At 54.5% G+C, this 22,474-nt stretch overlaps 1 protein-coding gene and 1 long non-coding RNA gene across 2 annotated transcripts in view; one reads left to right on the forward strand and one right to left on the reverse strand.

Moving 5' to 3' along the window:
* Positions 1-372: 372 nt before the first annotated feature.
* LRRK1 (leucine rich repeat kinase 1) overlaps positions 373-22,474 on the reverse strand; it is a 34,963-nt gene continuing 12,861 nt past the window's right edge. Inside the window, exons 14-34 of the mRNA XM_078861762.1 lie at positions 22,156-22,320; positions 21,513-21,685; positions 21,001-21,121; positions 20,362-20,524; positions 17,666-17,939; positions 12,651-12,831; positions 11,559-11,713; positions 10,451-10,593; positions 9,849-9,977; positions 9,459-9,591; positions 8,780-8,931; positions 7,978-8,205; positions 7,133-7,404; positions 6,549-6,743; positions 5,618-5,769; positions 4,952-5,069; positions 4,046-4,162; positions 3,057-3,620; positions 2,215-2,417; positions 1,881-1,976; positions 373-1,414 (exon numbers count right to left, since the gene is read on the reverse strand). Of these exons, the coding sequence (XP_078717888.1) occupies positions 1,237-1,414; positions 1,881-1,976; positions 2,215-2,417; positions 3,057-3,620; positions 4,046-4,162; positions 4,952-5,069; positions 5,618-5,769; positions 6,549-6,743; positions 7,133-7,404; positions 7,978-8,205; positions 8,780-8,931; positions 9,459-9,591; positions 9,849-9,977; positions 10,451-10,593; positions 11,559-11,713; positions 12,651-12,831; positions 17,666-17,939; positions 20,362-20,524; positions 21,001-21,121; positions 21,513-21,685; positions 22,156-22,320 (3,912 nt within the window). The 3' untranslated portion in view covers positions 373-1,236. The remainder of the gene's footprint in view (positions 1,415-1,880; positions 1,977-2,214; positions 2,418-3,056; positions 3,621-4,045; positions 4,163-4,951; positions 5,070-5,617; positions 5,770-6,548; positions 6,744-7,132; positions 7,405-7,977; positions 8,206-8,779; positions 8,932-9,458; positions 9,592-9,848; positions 9,978-10,450; positions 10,594-11,558; positions 11,714-12,650; positions 12,832-17,665; positions 17,940-20,361; positions 20,525-21,000; positions 21,122-21,512; positions 21,686-22,155; positions 22,321-22,474) is intronic.
* Positions 13,130-15,475, forward strand: LOC144935227 (uncharacterized). Its single transcript, XR_013637274.1, has 4 exons — positions 13,130-13,475; positions 14,118-14,210; positions 14,325-14,882; positions 14,989-15,475. It is a non-coding gene; the product is annotated as an uncharacterized LOC144935227 (long non-coding RNA).

The following is a 22,474-nucleotide window of genomic DNA, read 5'->3' on the forward strand; positions in this document are numbered from 1 at the left end:
ATTCCGCTGTGAACCTGGCTACTTGACTTCTATTCCTCTCTACGGCCGACGCGAGTCGAGAGTGACATCTGAACTTTCCCCGGACCCACACCTCTTCCCACTCTCGCGTAGCGTGCCCCTGCTCCCCTCTGTGTTTAACCGCGTCACCTCCACCTCGCCTAGGGTTTCCCAACTCCAGTCCACGCCCGTCTTCCCCCATTTACCAAATTATGCTTCGCATTCCAATTAACTTGTTCCATGATGCACGCACCCGATAAGTATTAAACACAAGACCCGCTAAGCAATGAACGGTGTCTGCATCACGTGGAAGGAGTACGTGCACAGGTCTCGATTTGAATTGGCTCCTGCCGCAGACATCGGTAATTGCTCTGCATCACAAGGCGTGTTGCAATCAGTGGGCACGTGTAGCCCTGAACGAGTTTGTATTTGAATGGGAAGAGTAAATGGATAAAGGCAGAATGACGGAGCGTGGTGGTGGATTGTGAGGACCCGGGGTTTGGGAAACCCAGGCCTAACCCTTTGAGAAGATCCTTACAGGAGACATTTCCATGTAGAATGCTTTTAATACAGTAACATTTTGAAACTTGAATAAACGTTTATATGAAGGCCTCCCCAAGATACAAAAAGTGTACAAACGCTAGGCATACAGGCCTCCCAAATTCTCCCCCATGCCCTCTACTCTGGGCATCACAACTGCAGCTGACTATCCAAGCCAAACTCGCGTACAGGCAGCACATCACTCGTGGCGTAGTTTTCCTCCACGCTCGCTGCTCGGGTCGCCACCTATGTCCTGGTTTTCCCAGGACTTTCTCTTTGTTGAGGTAGCTGTCCTGGGCAGTCTGTTAAGTCTTCCTGGGACATTAACATTCCAGTTTGTTTCTGCCAGTTGCATTCAGAATAAACCACACAGGGCAATGCATTGATGTGTATGTAGTTCTCTTCCCGCGCGGAGAGATTCTTCCCATGACGAGGTCCTCCTGGTTTTTTGAAGCCCCAGACATGGCAATCTCGCTCGCCACGAGTGCTATGATCTCATTCTCACGCGCACACAACCATCGTATCCCTCCCGCCAACACCACGCCCTCCACTTTTGGCTCTTCGCGTGCGAAGCTTCCCAGCCACAAACCTCCCCCTGCCCGCGCACGTTCCCTTGACGGAAGCAGCCCCGTGGCGAGCGCTCGTGCTGGCAGAGAGAGGACGAGTGACGTTGTTGAGACTTGGTCCTGCATTCGACCATCATCTTGAGAACTTTGATTGGCGGATCAAGCTTCGTAGGTTGTCTTGGAAGCTGTAGAAGTCTGTGAAGTCGGCGGTCAGCCACTTCCTCCAGACGGACACGGCCAACTGTCCTGCTCCGTCTCCATGGCAACAGACAATGGCGTCGTCCCCAGCAGGGCCTGCAGACAAGATCTTCCTGTACAATGGAAACCGAATGACATTCACGGGGTTTTGTTACAGGAAAATGAATAACATTCCACGTACACGGCGGTGAGCTCCAATTTCACCCAGTCAAGGTTCTAACAGTTTTACCGGTTAGGTGCAAAGAGTGCAATTTTACATTATGCAAATGCAGTACATTCATCAGTCAATGTATTTGCTATCAACTGGTTTGTATTCAAAGTAAAAGTATCAAAAGTTGCTGATACATTCTGGGTAGCCATGTTGCAGTGCGGCATCTTATTGAAAAGAGACATTGCAACGGTGTGGTTATGGAATGAGCAGGTTCATTGTTAGAGTGCACACAACGGGCTGTGTACGCTGCCACTTCGTACGCGTGTGTGCAACAGGGACAAAGCAGCAGCAGCTCCACTTCACCCGAGGCAAATGTAGTCTCGCATGAAGCCCGTCGTGTGTGGTCAAGGTGCGAGCAGCCCCAATACCTATAGTGGCCGGGCACCTTCCCCTTCATCACGGCGATGACTCGAGCCCGAGCCTCCTCCCGATTCACGTGAATCACCAGGATGTCTCCGCCACGCCTGGCGAGAGGGGGAGCGTACAGAGGATCGATCACGAGCGGCTGGAACCAGGATTCGAACCCAGGCCCCCAACGGAGCCGGCCGAGTGCTGCGGGCCGAGCCACCCGTTCGCACGCAGGCGTCGGCTGCCGCCTTCTCACTCGGTACGGTTCAAGCACAGGGCACGGGTGACCTCTGCCTCGCAGTGCCACGGGTCACCGAGAAACACCGCACCCGCACGGACCCGACGCCCGCGTACCTTGGCACCCACAGGCAGTCCCGGACGGATATCAAATCCACTGCGCGCAGGTCATCCAGCGTCTCTCTGTCGAGTTCCGCGCCGCGCTGCTGCTCGACGGAGTCGCCTTTGTTGTCACCGAGCGACGGAGACTCCGGCGCCCGTTCCTGGCGGCCGTTTGCTGCCTGCGATTCTTCGTCATCGGAGGAGCCGTCGACAAAAATCTACAGTGGGTGCAGAAGAGAAACATTGGCGGTGTCGAGCAAACATCCATACGCTGTCCCAGCATACAACTGGGAATGAAATCGACACGCTGAATTCGCATACTATAGATGCTGTACTTTTCCATGTAAAACATATAATAAACTGATCATTTAAATGTCAAGTGTGATCAGGTTCAGTCATGTTTCGTGAAGTGGAAATCTGGATTGGATAATCAAGAATCTTCATTTTAATGGGACAATCCACAGCAGGTGTGTGCAAATAAAACCCAAGATGCATTGCAGGATGCAATGGAGGAGCATGGTTTATAAAGAGTCGCTTTCAAAATTATAACAAAATAACTACAAATTATCCACCACTGAAAAAAACACAAACACTTCATTCAATTACAAGAAAACATTTAGTTAACATTTGTAAAAAAAAAACATTACAATGAGGACTATTGTATTAAATAAAACATGCATTCTACAGCCAGTTATACTGGCAGAAAACCCTCATGTGAACAGAGACATCTTCACCTCGTAACTGCGCGTGCCGGTTGGAGTCAATCTCGTTTGCTCTAAACCACATGACAACCACCCGGCCATGAAGAAGACCACAACTTTAATCTCAAAGAAACACGCTGAGGACATGGGCGTCACCTGAAGGCCTTTGCCCACGGGCGTAATGTGCAGCCGTCTCCTCTCCTCGCGCGTCCGGGCGCGAGCGGCGTATCCGGCGAGCGAGAGCGCGTCGCCACGGGCGACGCTGGCGTTCAGCGGGTAGCGAGCCAGCAGCGAGTACGACTCGGCGTCGCACGCCACCAGCGCGTTGCTCACGTCGTCCAGGGCCCAAACCGTCTCCGCGGAGGCCGCGGGGTCGCCGCCGCGGGAGGACGAGGTCACGGCCAGGGCCGCCACGCGCGACGGGGGGACGGTGACCGCCGAGAACATCTCCAATCGACGCGCGATTCGGAAACCTTCCCGCTCCGCGATGACGACGGCCGGGCCGTTGCCGAACCACAGCTCCTTCCCATCGCGCACGGACACGATGGCCCTGACGGCCGTGACGGCCTGCCGCGAGTCCCACTCGCTCACGCCGAACACGTGCAGGTTGGCGTACGCGGGGCACAGGTAGAGCGTGGGCTCCAGGCTGGGGGAGCTCGGCTTGTTGAGAAACACCGCCACGTTTCCGTCTTCCAGCCCCGCCAGTACGTCGCACTCGTCCTGCGGCGGACACGCGGGCAGCTCCAGTCGCCTCCACCGGTCACGCTCCGTCTTACCGCTACGCTCGTTTACCCAGGAAAGCCTCACTAAGGCCCACAATTATATTAAAGGTTCACAATAGTAATGAAAGTTCGACAAAAAAAAGTCTTAAAACCCATTCAATGGTTCAGACGTCATGTATGGTAAAGTAACATTTTACAGAAGATTTCTGGCAAGCTGTGCGGTCTTCCTTCGTACTTCAAGTCCAGCAAAGCGCAACACGAGTCAATAAAATTGTGAAATACGATGAAACAACGTTGAAGGGAAACTGACATCTCATTAATCGTCGTATCGTGTTCAATTAACATAATTTTGAGAGAAATTATATCGTGGCAACCCTGTGCTTGGCTATCCACCAGGTCATGACTGTGCTGAGCCACACTTACAGGAGTCTGTGAAGGAATCGTCAGCAGACAGGTTACTTGGGAAGGGACCGGTATGATTCTGTCCGGCACGCAGAGAGGGCACATCTCCCTGAGAACGTAAATCTCTATCTTCAGATCCTGCTTCCACACACACAAAGACAAAGGTCCTCCCCGATAGGCTTAACAGCGAGCACCTGTGAAGACCAGCACGGCACACAAACTTTTTCGGTCTTTAAATTGGGTTCTGCAAATTCCAACAAAAATTTGTATTTTGAAATGTGGAGGCTCAGATGCAATCCACGCTGAGGTTGGGACGGGCCTGGCACACGGCAAGGTGGTTGGTCGCCACGATGTGAAAGGTGAAGTCCTCGGTTTTTTGTATTCGTCGAAGCTGATTTTGACGGCCACACTGCCCTGGAATGAGATTGCTTTGATAGCAAAATAGCACCCGGCCAAATTGTTAGGTTGCAACTTTCTCTCGGGATATTACAACCTACGATGTAAAATGTATCTCTTCTCCAAAGCCAGTGACATCGCGAGTGGGTGCCCGTGTTGTTGAGCCCAACACGGCTGGGATGGCATTCTACACAACTCTGAAGACATCAACACATGGCCCAATGTCCTGTATCGTGACAATGATCAGGAGTCTGTATTTTAAAGGGTATTTCAAACATGTGTTAATAGTCTGCAAAAGAATACACAACCCAAATTCCTAAAGTGATAAGCTACTCAATTGGTGACTACACATAGCAATCGTCATCCCCTACTAGAAGACCAATGCCCACTTGCAGGCCAGGTGCAGAGTCTCTTTGTGTCACGCAGGGACAGCTGCCACTGGGGGTGCCCTTCAAACGTTCGAAATGAGGTGTGACGCGAGGCACTCTGCGTCGATGAGGCAAGCGCGTGGAGCGTGGCGCTCGTTACTACCTGCGTGGCGATCCACACGGTAGACCCGACCTTGGTCAGACACACGACCTTTCCGCCAGGGCAGGGCAGGTGCTTGGTCTGCATGTGGCCACTGGGCACGGTCAGCACGCTGTACCTCCTGCGTGGGGTCACGATGAGGGGGCTCACGATAAGCGGGGTCACGATGAGCGGGGTCACGATGAGCGGGGTCACGATGAGGGGGGTCACGAGGGGGGTCACAATGAGTGGGGTCATGAGGGGGGTCACGATGAGGGGGTCACGATGAGCGGGGTCACGATGAGTGGGGTCATGAGGGGGGTCACGATAAGGAGGGTCATGATGAGCGGGGTCATGATGAGCGGGGTCACGATGAGGGGGGTCACGATGAGTGGGCTCGGCACGACGTCAAGCTTGCGGCCCACTGAGGTGAGGGAGTGCCGCTCGTCTGGGTTTGCTTATCGCCAGTCTCGGCCGCCACCGGCTCTCGACCAGCGACGCATTCGGCGTCCACGACGGCGACACCGGGGAGCAGCGGCGAGCGCGGCGAGCACGATGAGGGTGGCGAGCGTGGTGAGCACAATGAGGGTAGCGAGCGTGGTGAGCTGCGGCGAGTGCGGTGAGCGTGGAGAGGGCTGCGAGGGCGCATGCCGTGAGGAAGTGGCGACAGTGGCGCCGTGGAGCGCGAACCTGAGGATGCCGTCGCCGTACCACAGCAGCGCGTGCTGGGGGAAGGCGATGCAGGGCAGGCACGCGTCGTGCTGCCCGCACTCCACGCTGTAGGCCTGGCACGCTGACGTGGGGTCACAGAGCGAGGTCACGACCTCGTGCGAAGACGGGCGCTGCGAAGCAAACCGGGCGACACAAACACCGCACGAACGTGAACAACAACAACGCGGCCCTTCCAGAAGATCGCGTTTACAGCCCTGGGACGGTGATGGAAATTCCACGTTTCTATGGTGGGGGGTGAGTCTATCCATAGGACAACCACTGTGGACTTCCCCGTGAAGTGGTACCTATTTTATCGACCGAGAGAGGGCTGATGGGCTGAGTCAACCCCCCCCCCCAACCATAACCTGGATTAGAACTCACGACGATTGCGAGCCGCCCGCTCCACCGCTGGGTGAACGCGGCTGGGTAAAGCAACCAGTTTCTAGAGGTCATGGCAGGGGGCTGTGATGCATTGTTCCGCAGGCTCCGACTGTGCTGGGCCTCGAGCAATTGTGGAGAAAACGACCAGGAGACCTCTGAGTGTCATCCCCTCGCTTTCTCCCACAGGCAAAACACTGCTTGTGAGTAGGTCCCTGCCAATGCGTGATCCTCCTGACACAGTGTTGCGAGACTTGGTGAGGCTCTCCCGGAGAGATTCATAAATAAATCACATTTTTGTTTTAAGATTACTGCCTAAGATCCCACCGCACGCTCGGAACTTTCGGAATTTGACCACCAGGCACTCCGGAGAGGTCACGGCATTTCACAGCACTGTGAAGCCGGCAGGTTTCATTTCACGTCTACGCAACGCGTTGGCGAGCGTGCGCAGGGATCGGGCGACTGCGAGGACTCGGAGCCGTCAGGGGGCGCCGCCGGGGGACGCCGTCGGCCGGAGGGCCGTGCCACCCACCTGCTTGGGGCAGGTCTTCCAACAGTGCTCCATGATCTCCGCCAGCGGCTGGGCGTGCCTCCAGGCCTCGAGCGGTACGGTGGGCCGCTCGCCTCTTATCAGTTTCCTCACCACGTCCAGCGGCCTCCCCTCCACCGTGGGCCGTTGGCCCGACAGCAGCTCGTAGATGACCATGCCCAACGAGAAGACGTCCACCTGGCACGGCGCGCCAGCAACGAGTCGCAGTGGACAAAGCAGTTGCAGCAAGGTTCATAACAACAAGAACAACAGCCGTGATGTCTGCACGTTCCCAAGCAACTCAAAGCTGCTCGCATCGCATCTCGCCTCAAACATTCCAAGGGCACCCCCAGTAGCGGCTGTCTCTTTATGGCGCAAGGCAACTCGGCGCTGGCCAGTGAGCCTTTGTCTGCCAGGAGGAGGCGCTGACTGCGATCGGAGACACGATCACTTTCCCGCGTGAGCCGATCGCTTTTTGAGATGCAGGCGACCTCACCGGGACAACTCGATGACAATTAATTTACATACAACAGCGGTGACCCTCCCGGCCCCCGTTGGGATGTCACGTCCACGCGCGCCCCACTCACCCGCTCGTCGAACACGAATCCCGGCCGCACCTCGGGGGCCTGGTACCCCGGGGTGCCCTCGCTGCCCCGGCTGCCCTGGCCGAAGGAGAGGCGCGAGACGCCGTAGTCGGCCAGCTTGGCGTTGACGGCGACACGCGGGTCCAGTGACCACACTAGCACGTTGTCGGACTTGAGATCGCAGTGCAGCATGCCGTGCTGGTGCAGGTAGGCCAACGCCAGCCCCATCTGGTGGATCACCTTGTGGGTGAGAATCACGCCGAGAGGCAGCGGGTCTGCCGGAGAGGGGACGGGGGTGATAAAAAATCTAAACACCTCTTCAGAAACGTGGCCATCGAATTAATGTAGCCCTTGCTCGTATATAACAGTGTGCACATATATCCAGCTCTCAATGCGCAGTACCACGTGCTTTATTAAACCAGAAGGTGGGGGTGCATCTTAGAGTCGTGCATGCGTGTGTGTATACGTGTGTGTGTGTGTGCGCGCGTGCGTGTGTGCGTGTGTGCGCGCGTGCGCGTGTGCGTGTGCGCGTGTGTACGTGAGTGTGACTCTCTAACAGCACTTTCCCCAACAGTCTGTTACAGACTATATGGCGGATCTTTGTCTTCCTGTGACCTGATTCGTAGAACTTTACTGACACCGGGCACGCTTCAACGGCAAACACCACGCCACAGCGCGACAGCGATGCTCTCGACTGCGGACGGCCATTGCGGGGCGGGGGGGAGGTGGGGTGTGTGTGGGCCTGTGGGGTGTTGTGTGGAGGGGGTGGGGGTGTGTGTGGGGTGTTGTGTGGAGGGGGTGGGGGTGTGTGGGGTGTTGTGTGTCGGGGGGGGGGGCCGTCACGATACCGGCGTCAGGCTCCTCCTGCGAGCGCTCCGGGGCGACGCGGCGCTCCAGGACGTCGCTGAGGCTGCCGAGCGGCGCCAGCTCGAGCACGAGCACCAGCGGGCGCACGCTCACCCCGAGCAGTGCCACCACGCACGGGTGGGACAGCGTCCGCATCATGCACGCCTCCACGCGCAGGTCCGCCATGCGGCGCCACACGCGCCCCGCGTGCATCCTCCGCAGCACCGTGTCTGCGGGCAGGTCGCGAGGTCGCGAGGTCGCGAGGTCACGAGGTCGGAGGGTCGTGGGGGACGAGAGGGAGGGAGGAAATAGGAGACGGGAATATTGATTTGGGTTCGGCCACAAAGTGTGACGATCCGGCCGAATTTGTTTGTCGTGTAAACCCCTTCACCACCCGACACGGTGAGACAGATGGAACCGTCGCGCAGCGTGCTGGGGTCTAGCGGCACGCCAGTCATTACCGCTGTTGCCAACCTTTCTCCCGGGAACATCGCCTTTTTTAATCCCCACGACGATGTGATCAAAAGGATTACAAACACGTGTGCAAAAGCTCTCAGCCTTATCCAGACCACCAATTAAAAATAACTGATAAGGCTGAGAGATTTTGCACGTGCGCCGATGCATCTGTTGTGATCGTTTTTTCCATCTTTTGCAGGTTCAAACGCATGTCATCATTTAAAATGTTTACGAAGTTTCAAGAACACTCGCTTGTGCAATGCTGGTGTACGAAACGATGACATGATGAAGCCCAAACACAGACACCCGGTCAGAGCTTCAGGGCCACCGAGCCCGGCGGCGTCTCACCCTCCTGCTGGGCCGCCCCCTTGATGTGGTAGTCCTTGACGGCCACTGGCTGGCCCTGGTAGAGCGCTCTGTAGATGGTTCCACTGGCGCCCTGGCCCAGCTGCAACTCCTCCCTTGGGTCGTAGTCCAGGCTCGCGACGTCCAAGAGCAGCCTAATGGGCAGAGCACGCGTCTACGGTGGCCCTAAGCGGCACGCTAATGTGTGCCGTGATGAATGTCTGCCTGCCTTAACTGCTTCCGTGTCGACTTTCTCAATAACCAAAAGTCATTTAGACACGGCAAACATCGCCCCCTACCGGCAGACTACTGCCCACTTGCAGGCCAGGTTCTGCGTCACATTGTGCTGCACAGGGACAACTGCCACTGGTGGTGCCCATTACAACTGTGTTGAGATGAGATGCGATGAAAGTCGCTTATGGCGTGGTTCACGCACCAGAGACGGCCGAGCGTCAATGGCGATCTTTAGAAGAAAAAAAACAAATCGTGATGATCATAATTCTTATTATTATCATTTTCACATCACCACATGAAACCGTTTTCAATGTTGCTCCTGGCACGGACTCCGACTCCCTTGCCGAGCGGTGGTCCCACTCCTTGTTGGAGGGTGAACCTCCAGAAGGTGCGAGTGCATGTCGAGTGCTCGCCGACCGCGGCTCTCGCGGAGGGAGGCAGCGCTCACCGCTTTGGGAAGTCTGTGAGGAACGCCTCTGGGATGAGCCGGGTCAGGGGCACGGGATTGTCCACGTGTCTGTGGCACGCGATCACATCGGACCTCACAGCCTCCATCACGCACTCCTCCAGAGTGAATAACCCTGCAGAGAGAGTTCATCCCGGTTGGTATATTTGCAACGAGTGCAGTGACTGCGACGTGTGCATACGCAGCGACACGTTCGTGGTTGTTCTTGCTCCGATTTCTATTTGCTTTCATCATTGCGCTCGGTTTCAATCTTGTTATCGCTTTCATGATTTTGGCGACCCCAGCCCACTCTTACAAATGAGACTCGACGCTGGTCGCTCTCTTGAGTTCCCACCGGGCGAAAGACGATCACCTGGGGTGCAGCGACCGTACCGGGCCTATCGTCCTCGCACTCCCCTCCCTGGCGCTCTCCCTCCCGCGAGTCTGCAGGGCCGGCGCAGTAGGGACAGGGGATGAGCTGCTTGATGAACGGCGTCCCGTTGGTCTCCACATCCATCAGTTCTGGTGTCACACGGAAGAGAACACGCTGCAGTCATTTTGCCTCGACAGTTTTAGAATGTCTCCTGTTTACATGCTCGCTGCCACTCTTAGGATATTTCATTGCGTGCCAGGTTGCATGGCGCCTGCGAGGGGCTGGGGGCGACGCCACGCGTCTCGGTCCGACCACGAGGGCCTCTGCCCAGCCGCGGCCCTGGGCACGGCGCCAGCGCAGGCCCCGCCTGACCGCGCCGCTCACGCCCAGCGGCGCGGCCTCCACCGCTCCAGACGACGCGGCCCCCGTAGCAACGTCGTGACCACTCGGGAACCATTTCCGTTTTGATGTCGATGCGTTTGATCGTTTGATCGATTCGGCCGCAGGGAAGTGAAACTACGCACCCCACGCAAGTAAAAGTATCTTGGAGACTTCCACAATTCCCACGGGCACGGCGGTGCAGCAGAGAAGTAGCCCTGCGTGGAGGTATCTTGGAACCCACCGGGGAACCAGTGTTCGATGAGCGTGTTGACGTGGTCCGTGACGAACGCGATGGCAGAGAAGTCCTGCGACTGGGACTGAACCAATATCTCGATGCCGGGATGCTCTCCCGGGTCCCCCCACTGCTTCCCTGCAGCCTCCACGCTGTCCGGGGGCAGGGGGGAAATGGAAAACTAAAAAACTCACCCCCACACACGGGGTCAGCGTGACGGCACCAGCCAACGCTACACAAGCGCCATTGTAACTAATTACGTTTGAAACGTGACATGTTCATTCCAATTAATTGTAATGAAAATATAACGTTTGAAAACACGGCGGTGCAAAGTTACGTAAAAACCTAACAAATTGACAATTACATTGTTATGATGATAATAATTATTATTTCAACTGGTAATGCGCTGCACACGGTATTTTCTCGCTCTCGTAGAGAGAGGCCGACTCAGAGACAGCACCAAAAATTGCCCAATCTCTGCGGTCCTCTACATATGAAGGTGTTATCTGCCAATTAACGATCGTTTACACATGGGAGGAATGCGGAGCACCCAGAGAAGACCCAAGCGTGCGAGGGGGAAACACTCGATCCCATACAAGTGGAGTCCACGTTTCTCCTCCACTGCCTTCTGGCGAGCCAGGGTATGGCTTATCCTCGATGCCCATGGGAAGAGAATGTTGTAAGATTTGTGAGGTGATCCACCAACCCCCACAGTCACCACTGTCTCCTCGTGAGTCAGATGGTCGCTTATGTTTAGCAGCAAAAACTGTGACGATTTAATAATCATACAGAAGCATCGTTCTGATAATATTGCAATCTTGAAGCCAGAAGGTTCTGCGATTATCAGCAAGCAAAGACCTTTACAATGGTCTTACCAGGATACTCCAGTTTCCTTCCACACGTATCATCAACACACATTAACGAAGTTGGCCAAACATGACAATATAGGGCCACAGAGCTTGGACAATAGTTGGCCACGCCGGTTCTGGCTGCCTTCCCGCTCGTCCGTGGATGCCCGTGCCCCCGAGTCGAGCGACCGCCACTCGTGATGTACGGCTGTGGCTCTGCTTGTGGCTCTCCTCGAGTCCCCCTGCCGTGAGAGCGAGGGGCGGCGCACCTGAAGAAGCCGTCGCTGTGCAGGATGGCCAGGCCCTCGTGCCAGTAGACCTTGCGCGCTCGGCGAATCCGAAACGTGCTGGCACGGGCATAGCTCACGTCACAGTCGGGGTCTGTGGCCTGCTTCCCCAAAGGCCTCCTCACAACTCCTACCACCTGAAAATGTCAGGAAATATAAAATAAAACTATTAATAATTACAATAATAAAACAATAAAGAAGCAACACAGACAACAGCATCGTTGCTCGCAACATGATTTGATTCGCGACTGCGCTGTCAACGTCGCGACGCCGTGATAGGATCGACCAATCGGATCTCTCGCAGGGCAGTGCCATCCTTCACGTCAATGAAGACCCACGGAAGCAGATATCACAGAGCTCCTTCTGAGATACTTTTAAGTGACCTCGGCACTACACAGCAATTTTCCATGCCCTCTACATATGAGAGGAATGTTCGTTGTACAGTCATTGATGACCGGGTTGCTGAGACCATTAACCACTACAATTGAGAACCCTGGTCAATCACACGTGGCTGGCTGCCTGCCTGCATTTTGACCCAACGTTTCAGCCGTGCCGATTCGGCGCTCTGAGAAACCTCTCGGAGCAACATAACCGCAACAGGACGTCACCGCGAGACGACGTCACCGCAACAGGACGTCACCGCGAGACGACGTCACCGCAAGACGAGGTCACCGCAAGTAGTCGTCACCGCAAGACGACGTCACCGCAAGACGACGTCACCGCGACAGGACGTCACCGCGAGACGACGTCACCGCGAGACGACGTCACCGCGAGACGACGTCACCGCGAGACGACGTCATCGCGAGACGACGTCACCGCAAGAAGTCGTCACCGCAAGAAGTCGTCACCGCGAGACGACGTCACCGCGAGACGACGTCACCGCGAGACGACGTCACCGCGAGACGACGTCACCGCGAGACGACGTCACCGCGAGACGACGTCACCGCGAGACGACGTCACCGCAAGACGACGTCACCGCGCAGCGTTCGACTCTGCGTCTGCGAGCTGCGCTCGGGAACCGCGGCGCCACCCCGAGCCGGTTCAACGCCGTTGGCTGAGCGTGGCCACGAGCACCTGGCGCTCAATCTGAGCCACGCTGATGAGCAGGCGCGCGATGAGCCGCGACCAGAAGCCCACTGGCGTGAAGCCCATCTGCACGAGGCGGCGGACGGTCATCGTCTTCTTGCCGTCGTCTTCCAACACCGGAAGCAGCTGCAGGCCGGGCCTCTCCGGCATGAGGTGGGGCAGCAGGAAGCTGCAGCAGCAGCAGCAGCGTTCGCAAGGAGCAGGGAGTTGGAAAATCATCATCAGCAAGCAGTCTTAAAATCGGACACAACACTTACTTACATTCCTAGGTGAGAAATCATGGTAAGATTATGTTGTTTGTGTCAGGAACCAGAAAGATTTACAAAACAAGCATGTCGCCTGTGATATAATCTGTCCTTCAATTAGTTTCTGTCTCGTGCCGATGTCAAATATCATTCAGGCGTCATCACAGTGCGGGCATTCCTGGGTTCAGTAAGGTACAGGGCCGGCCCGAGGCATAAGCGAACTAAGCGGCTGCTTGGGGCCCCCTGGCCACCAGGGGGCCCCCGAATCGTTTTTTTTTTTTACAATTAAATAACTTAAACAAGTGATATAAATGAATTAATGAATGAATGAATAAATGATTCAAGACAAGAAAATTCTGTCGACAACTGCTGCTTTGTCACGGCTCACGGATGTCACGGCTCATTGACAATTCGCGTGGGCGCGGGCGCGGGCGCGGGCAGGTGCGCGCAATTGTACGTCACGATAATAAATACGCCTAAGCCATGTCACAAAAAAGGACGTATCCCTCTGGTGCCGAAAAAAGAAAAAAGAAAAGGACCGAGGAGGAGAAAAAAGAGCGAGATAAAGGTATGTTTGCATTATTATTTACAGTATGTTTTGTGCAGCAGCAGCACAAATTGTGCTCACGTCACTTGAGGAAGCAGCTAGCTAGTCATGACTCATGATATTTTTATAAGCCATAAAAGTGGTAATATAACGCACCAGAGCTAAATCCCCGCCACAACAGTGAAATGTTATTAATATACATTTATCTAGGTAGTAGGTGTGTATTTCACGTTGATAGATATCGGTTTAAGTTGGAGAAAACAGCGATGACAAGCTTAGCTAGCATTGCTGTTTGTGTTGAAGTGAATATTCCAGCTTCATAGGCAAAGCACGTGCGGTCTCTGCTTTAAGATCTTTGGCAAGCGATGGTATTGATCTTTATGAGAAAATATACCAAAGCCATGTTAGGTGGGGAGACTTCTGTAATGAAAATAGACTTCAATTTTATTAATATGGTGGCAACTGATGTAGCAGTGCTATCCTCATATTTATAGGCTGCAGTAGATCACCATGTTAATTTTTCACCATACTGCAATTATGCCTCATTTGCCAATAGAATATGAATTGTTAGGTGTGGTGTGGAATTGCTTAGTAATGATGGAAAAATAAACTCATTCTGCTCGATCAACTATGCATTTATGCAATGCTATTTTTTTTTTCCAGGAACACTGTTGAAGTACTTTGGAGCACAACCAATTTTACCTGCCCCTACTGACATATCGAGTGTCAGAGCCTCCACAGCTGATGATACAGCAGGTGAGGTTTTTCTTGATGGCAAATGGTTACATAGCCTGTTAATATGACATGACACATTTAGCTTTTTATTTATTTATGTATTTATTTGTTTGTTTGTTTATTTTATCATTGCAGGTTCATCCACTGCAGAGTTACAAGCGACTGAAAGCGAGGAGCAGTTACAAGCGACTGAAAGCGAGGAGCAGTTACAAGCGACTGAAAGCGAGGAGCAGTTACAAGCGACTGAAAGCGAGGAGCAGTTACAAGCGACTGAAAGCGAGGAGCAGTTACAAGCGACTGAAAGCGAGGAGCAGTTACAAGCGACTGAAAGCGAGGAGCAGTTACAAGCGACTGAAAGCGAGGAGCAGTTACAAGCGACTGAAAGCGAGGAGCAGTTACAAGCGACTGAAAGCGAGGAGCAGTTACAAGCGACTGAAAGCGAGGAGCAGTTACAAGCGACTGAAAGCGAGGAGCAGTTACAAGCGACTGAAAGCGAGGAGCAGTTACAAGCGACTGAAAGCGAGGAGCAGTTACAAGCGACTGAAAGCGAGGAGCAGTTACAAGCGACTGAAAGCGAGGAGCAGTTACAAGCGACTGAAAGCGAAGAGCAGTTACAAGCGACTGAAAGCGAGGAGCAGTTACAAGCACTTACATTCACTGATACATCGGTTTCAACCTCAGCCAGCATGACAGGTCAGTTAATCTAAAAGTTTTTGTTTTGTGTTGGCTTTACTATAAAATATTCTGTGTTATGTTATTTTATAATTCTATTTTTTATTTTTATCTAATGTCCCTACAGGTCCTTCTACATCTCCACCCACTGCAATAGATTTCCCATCTACTCCCTCAACAAGCTCCAGCTATCAAGATAGATCAACAGCTCCTCCAATTGACCCAGTTGAATGGTCAGCATTCCTGTCAGACTCAGAAAGGACTGATCTGGTAAGAAGAGGGCCAGTGCCAATAAGTGACACCTTTACCTTCCCCAAGAAATCAGATGGACGAAGCTTTCACTACCACTACACATACAGACAGTTAGTTAATGGGGAAAAAATCAAGCGAAGCTGGCTAATTTATTCAAAGCAAAAAGATGCGGTTTACTGCTTCTGTTGCAAATTATTCACAAGAAAGTCCACAAAACTGTCAACAGAGGGACAGCGTGATTGGGTAAATGTAGGTGCTTTGCTGAAACAGCATGAGAATAGTCAAGATCATTGCAGTAATATGGTGAAGTGGAAAGACTTTGCCCTCCGTCTTTCTAAGCAGAAGACTATTGATGCAACAGAAATGGCCCTGATCCCTTTTCAGGATTGTCGGGGGCAGTCCTATGACAATGGGGCTAATATGAAGGGAAAAAACAAAGGTGTGCAGGCTAGGCTATTAGTTAAGAATCCAAGAGCTTTTTATGTGCCTTGCAGTTCTCATACACTAAATCTGACCGTTTCAGATGCGGCTAAAGCATCAACGGATGCTTCTTGTTTTTTTGGAAATGTGGAGAAGCTGTACAATTTGTTCGCTGGGTCCACTCAAAGGTGGGCCATCTTACGGAAGTTTGTTGACATCACCCTCAAGTCCTGGAGTGAGACACGCTGGGAAAGCCGGATAAAAAGTATTGAAGCTTTGCGCTACCAGTCAGAGAAGGTGAGGGAAGCCCTGCTAGAACTGAGAAGTAAAGCGACTGACCCTGTAGTGGCTGTTGAAGCCAACTCCCTTGCGGAAGAGATAGGTTCATTTAGGTTTCAGATTTGTTGTGTTGTCTGGTGTGACATTTTGTCTAAAATTAACATCACGAGCAAGCTTCTACAGTCAACCAACATGCAGCTTGATGTAGCGGTTAACCTTGTAAAAAAGAACAAAGGCGAACTTATCAGTTACCGAAAAACAGGCTTCTGTGATGCACAGACATCTGCTAAAGAAATTTGTGAGCGGATGAACACAGAAGCAGTGCTGAAAGAGAAGCGATTGCGTTCTACAAAAAGGCACTTTGCCTATGAGGCTGCAGATGAGCCGATAGTGGACGCTATGAAGAGGCTGGAAGTGTCATTTTTTAATGCTGTAGTGGACCGTAGTATTCTGTCATTGGAGGATAGATTTAAGTCTCTAAGTGAGGTTAAAGAGAACTTTGGAGTGCTGCTCAATTTTAGGGAGCTAGATCAAAAGGTCCGGAGGGAACAATGTGAGCTTCTTGGGGAAAAACTCTCTTGTGGAGAGGAGGCTGATATTGATGGTAGCGCACTGGCAGTAGAGATAGAGAGTCTTCCTGAACTTCCCCAAACTATGATGACTGCCTTTGAGCTTCTCACATACCTCTCACAAAATGAGATGTGTGAGCTTTACCCAAATCTTTGGGTAGCTCTCAGGATAGCCTGCACTCTGCCTGTGTCAGTTGCCTCAGCAGAGAGGAGCTTTTCCAAGCTCAAATTGATAAAAACATATTTGAGATCATCAATGGCCCAGGAAAGACTAAGTGGACTTGCAGTCATTAGTATTAATAACAAAGTTGGCCAAGCAATACCATACAATGATGTCATTAGTGACTTTGCCTCCAGAAAAGCTAGGAAGGAACGATTTTGAGGTCATTGTTGTACAGTTGACATTGTTGAACCCTTGCTGTTCTTATGTTTGCTTTCATTATTTAAGTATCTTTTTTTTTGTAACATTCTATTTTTGATTAGATTAATGTTTGTCTATTTTGGTTTTATTTAAAAGATTGCACATTTAATGCACATTTGCAAATAATTTATTTAATATGTTTTTTGTGACCGTTTGTATTCAGAAGTTTTAATAAAAGAGTGAAGTATTTTAAGTGTTGTTTTTATTTTTTATTAATACATAACCTCACTGTATTCGTTTATAATATTCGCTATAACATTATAGTGTGACATTTGTGTCAATAATCTTCTAGCACAGATGAGTCTGCGTGGTGGGAGGGGGGCCCCCAAATCAAATTCTGCTTAGGGCCCCCAAGAGGCTCGGGCCGGCACTGGTAAGGTATATAAACAAACCAATGGACAAACATCGAGCTGGATAGTTCGTTAGCCTCTACTTATACGTAAGTGTCATAAAATCAATGCAACGATTGTTTAGTGCACGGCGTTTAAGACGTGACTGAATGATGCGATTGATTTAAAAATAGGTGAAAGCCGCCCGATTTGCACGATCACTTTATGATCAAGCTAAACCTGAGAAACTAGAGACGGAAATTGATTGAACAATGAAATGTATGCGAGCAGTCTTCCAATCAAAGTCCACGTGACCGCGGCTCTCCACACACTGACAACGACCGTGATAGCGAGGGCACGTGACGTGAACGTAGTGGACGCGGAGCTCACGAGGCCACCACCTTCGTGCTCTTCCTCCACTTACGTTCGTCACGAGCCACGGTGCTCAACTTTTACTTTCCTCGCTCTCGCGGCGCACCACCCTGCGTCGGCTCGTGCGAGCGCGCCCCACCCGTGGCGGGGGAGGTGCCCCACCTGTCGTGCTGCAGGGGCAGCATCATCTCGAAGAGCAGCAGCAGCTGCAGGAGCTGCTCCTGGTGCCTCGCGGGAACGCCAGCGGCCGCCAGCGCCGACACGATGGCTTCCCGGGGCCGCGTGGCGCCCTGGCCGGGCCCCGAGCCCACGCCGCGCAGCGTGCCCTCCAGGCAGTGCGCCAGCCAGCCCCCGTGCAGGAAAAGCACCTCTCCCAGGCCCCAGCTGCAGTCCGGGAAGTGCAGCAGCGCCCCCACCTCTGACAGGAACTGCACCGCTGCGGGGGGGGGGCGGATGAGGAGGGGGGGGGGGGGCGTGGAGAGGGGGGCACGCGCTCGGCCAGAGGCGGAGGAACCGCTGTCGCGCCCGGAGTTCCCCATCACTAAGCAGCGGCAGCTTCGCCCGCCGGTAGCCTAGCGCTGGCGCCGAGGGTTGGTGGATCGCACACGGATGTTGCGGCACTCCCTTCCCGTGGGCGCCGAGGTTCCATACCCTGGCTCGCCGGAGAAAGCGGTACGGCAAGTGAACTAATAACCGTCTGTTTCCATCTGCCCGGGGGATAGAGTGTTGCCCCCTCGCGCGAGGCGTGGCGTTTCTCTGGGTGGTCCGGTTCCCTCCCACACGTATAATAAGCACGACTCATCATTAACGGGCTGAAAACATCGCTAAATCAAAACTCAATGAAGCACAACCCTCCTCAAAAAAGTCCAACGACTCAGCATAGCTTTCTTGGACAAATAAGTAGAAATAATAAAGGTGATTGGTGATCCAGCACTCACAAATTCACTTCGGTCACTCTCTCACCAGTCGTCAGTCGCCCCCTTATCACTCTCCTACCGCTACGACAGCACGGTGACTGTTCCCGTGACCTTCACTCGTTCATTCCTCCAGCCATGTTGATGGCTCGGCCGACAGACCGACTGCATCTTCTCACCCACACAGTCGGTCACAACAACACTCATTGACTGACCCACTCACCCACTCGATCACCGCAACACTCACCCACTCGCTCACCACACTGCAGATCACAGCAACACTCACCCACTCACCCACTCGCTCACCACACTGCAGATCACAACAACACTCACCCACTCACCCACTCGCTCACCACACTGCAGATCACAACAACACTCACCCACTCACCCACTCGCTCACCACACTGCAGATCACAGCAACACTCACCCACTCACCCACTCGCTCACCACACTGCAGATCACAACAACACTCACCCACTCACCCACTCGCTCACCACACTGCAGATCACAGCAACACTCACCCACTCACCCACAAGCTCACCACACTGCAGATCACAGCAACACTCACCCACTCACCCACTCGCTCACCACACTGCAGATCACAGCAACACTCACCCACTCACCCACTCGCTCACCACACTGCAGATCACAACAACACTCACCCACTCACCCACTCGCTCACCACACTGCAGATCACAGCAACACTCACCCACTCACCCACTCGCTCACCACACTGCAGATCACAACAACACCCACCCACTTGCTCACCACACTGCAGATCACAGCAACACTCACCCACTCACCCACTCGCTCACCACACTGCAGATCACAGCAACACTCACCCACTCACCCACTCGCTCACCACACTGCAGATCACAACAACACCCACCCACTCACCCACTCGCTCACCACACTGCAGATCACAGCAACACTCACCCACTCACCCACTCGCTCACCACACTGCAGATCACAACAACACCCACCCACTCACCCACTCGCTCACCACACTGCAGATCACAACAACACTCACCCACTCACCCACTCGCTCACCACACTGCAGATCACAGCAACACCCACCCACTCACCCACTCGCTCACCACACTGCAGATCACAACAACACTCACCCACTCGCTCACCACACTGCAGATCACAACAACACTCACCCACTCACCCACTCGCTCACCACACTGCAGATCACAGCAACACCCACCCACTCACCCACTCGCTCACCACACTGCAGATCACAACAACACTCACCCACTCCCTCACCACACTGCAGATCACAGCAACACTCACCCACTCACCCACTCGCTCACCACACTGCAGATCACAGCAACACTCACCCACTCACCCACTCGCTCACCACACTGCAGATCACAACAACACCCACCCACTCACCCACTCGCTCACCACACTGCAGATCACAGCAACACCCACCCACTCACCCACTCGCTCACCACACTGCAGATCACAGCAACACTCACCCACTCACCCACTCGCTCACCACACTGCAGATCACAACAACACCCACCCACTCACCCACTCGCTCACCACACTGCAGATCACAGCAACACTCACCCACTCACCCACTCGCTCACCACACTGCAGATCACAGCAACACCCACCCACTCACCCACTCGCTCACCACACTGCAGATCACAGCAACACTCACCCACTCACCCACTCGCTCACCACACTGCAGATCACAATGCTTCTCTTTCTGCTTCTTCCTTCACGCTGCTCGACATTTGAATTCCCATCATCGTCTCTTTTCCCCCCAAGCTCCTACAATAACAAGACCCTCACTCAATCCGAGACACGTGTTGACTCTTAGCCATGACGTCATTGACAGCGCTGTTTGTTTTCTTCCCCGTGGCATTGCACGACCGAGCCCGAGGGTGGCGGCGATCGCGGCCGTGGTGGAACGCGGCCCCAGCCGGTCACCTCGCTGCAGGTCGTCGTGCGAGTAGGAGAAGTCGTTCCCCGGGGTGCTCTCCGCCAGCGCCCGCAGCTCCTCGCGCGTCAGCACCTGCGGCAGCACCTCCGCCACGCGGCGCTGGCGCTCCGCCTGCACCGCGTCGTGCAGCGCGATGTAGCTCCTGGGCACCTGCGCGGCGCACGGAGGGGCGAGCCGCGGTCCGTGAACCCGTCTCGTCACTCCGTCTCCGGGGCCTTTGCCCTCTTGGCATATTCCCTCCTTTGGGTGCCATTCCAGCACCAGGCTTGTCTACGTCCCGGCGGTAACTCGGGTTCCGACAAAGCAAAACGCGCTCTGCCCAAGCCGGCTTGCCGGTCGTTGTTAACCGTCGCTGTGATCCCTCTCATTCGCCTTTCTTCACCGATCCACGCGGCCGCTCTCCCCGTCCCCGGGGTCCGTAAGCATCTCCCCGCATCGTATGAGGCTGTCCAGCTCATGCCAAGGCTTAAGACGAGAATATGTAAATACAAATCCTGCTGCCCTCCCTCTGCCTCCAAATCCACTCCCCCCGCCCCGCATCATGACGCGAGGAGCGCACGGAACGACGCTGCTACAGCATGGAGAGGAGCGCGATGGAGCGCGACGCGGAGCGCGGGCGGTCTCACCAGGCGCCCCAGGAGCCGCTGGTTGGGAACGGCGCTGCCCCCGTCCTTTATGCCGCACGCCGCCCGGAAGATCAACTTCCGCAGGTCGTCGATGCCAGCGAGAGACTGGCACGACACTTCGCTGGCGCACGCGAGCCGGCAGGAGACAAACATCGCGGCGAGTTATTAAGTGGAATTCTCAACGCCAAGTCGCATTTACTACAGACCATTCGGATTCGGTCATCCCCGCGCGGTCGTCACAAGAGCCACGCTGCTCGGACGTTTCCCGCGGCCTCGCTGCCACGCAGCGAGATCCCCCGCGCTTCCGGAATCGTGAAAATCTCCGCACACGCTGCTGTGTGGGCGTTGGCACTCCTGGACATCTGAACGCATCTGCAATCGTCGCGCTCCTCTTCTCCCTCCCCGTCTCCCTTAAACACTGATTGACCGGATCCCTTAAACAGCGGCCGCCTCCTCCGCCGCCCCACCTCTCCGCCACAAACGCTCCACGATCGAAACGAGGCGTTACGAACCAGATGTGCTTGCAGTCAACGCTGGGGTAGCCGCTCAAGCTCCGGCCACTCGGATCGCAGCACAGGCTGAGCACGTGGGCCTTGAGGGTGGCCAGCCTCTCGCCCATGAAGCGCTTGGGCAGGCGGTCCAGGTGTGTCCCCACCACGATCACCGCCGCGTGCGGGGCCCGCGCCTGCCAGGGGAGAGACGCTCGCAGTCGGGCCCGGCTCCAGCTCCGCTCGGGGAGAGGGGGGGCCGCTAGAGCCGTCGTGTTGGGGGGGGGGAGGGGCACCGTAACAGCGATTCCCACCGTGGTGGTACCACAGGGACATTTGGTGGTGCAGGGCCCACCCAGCGCCGGCCCTGTTCAGTCGTAGGCGGCTACACTGCATCCATATGAGTACGGACTCGTGTGGTTAATGCAGACTTGATGCCTGTGTGGTTAACGCAGACTTGATGCAGCCTTGCAATAGGTGTCTGTTTGGCGTGTGAACATCTGAACACCTCCTGCATTACTGCAGAAATGCGTAAAGCCGATTCATCCGTCATCATTTTGAAACCGGAAAAAAGGGTCCCACACAGAAGGTGAGAGCGCGAGGGTCGCGGGACACACGTGACCCTCGTCCAATCCCAAGGCACGGTAGACGCCCGGCCGACACTCGCCTGGATGGTGAGCAGCCAGTGGTGCAGGCTCAGCACTCCCTCCTCGCCCAGCGCCAGGTTCCACACGAGCAGGTAGAGCGCCCGGTCGGTGCACAGGCAGCGGTGCACGGGCAGCGCGCTCGCCGTGCCGCCCACGTCCCACACCGAGAAGCGGATCTTCTCCACCTGCCCCTCGCCACCGCAGCGCCACCGCAGACACACAGATCCCCCGCGTGGCCTTAGCAGACTGTCGGGGTAAGTGCCGTTAGCGAGCACCCACGACAGGCCAGGACGACGCAAGAGGGGGTGTGCGGCCAGCACTGCGCCCGGCGGCGAAGCA

Source organism: Lampetra fluviatilis, chromosome 12 (assembly GCF_964198595.1).
Source record: "Lampetra fluviatilis chromosome 12, kcLamFluv1.1, whole genome shotgun sequence".
Taxonomy (NCBI): Eukaryota; Metazoa; Chordata; class Hyperoartia; order Petromyzontiformes; family Petromyzontidae; genus Lampetra; species Lampetra fluviatilis.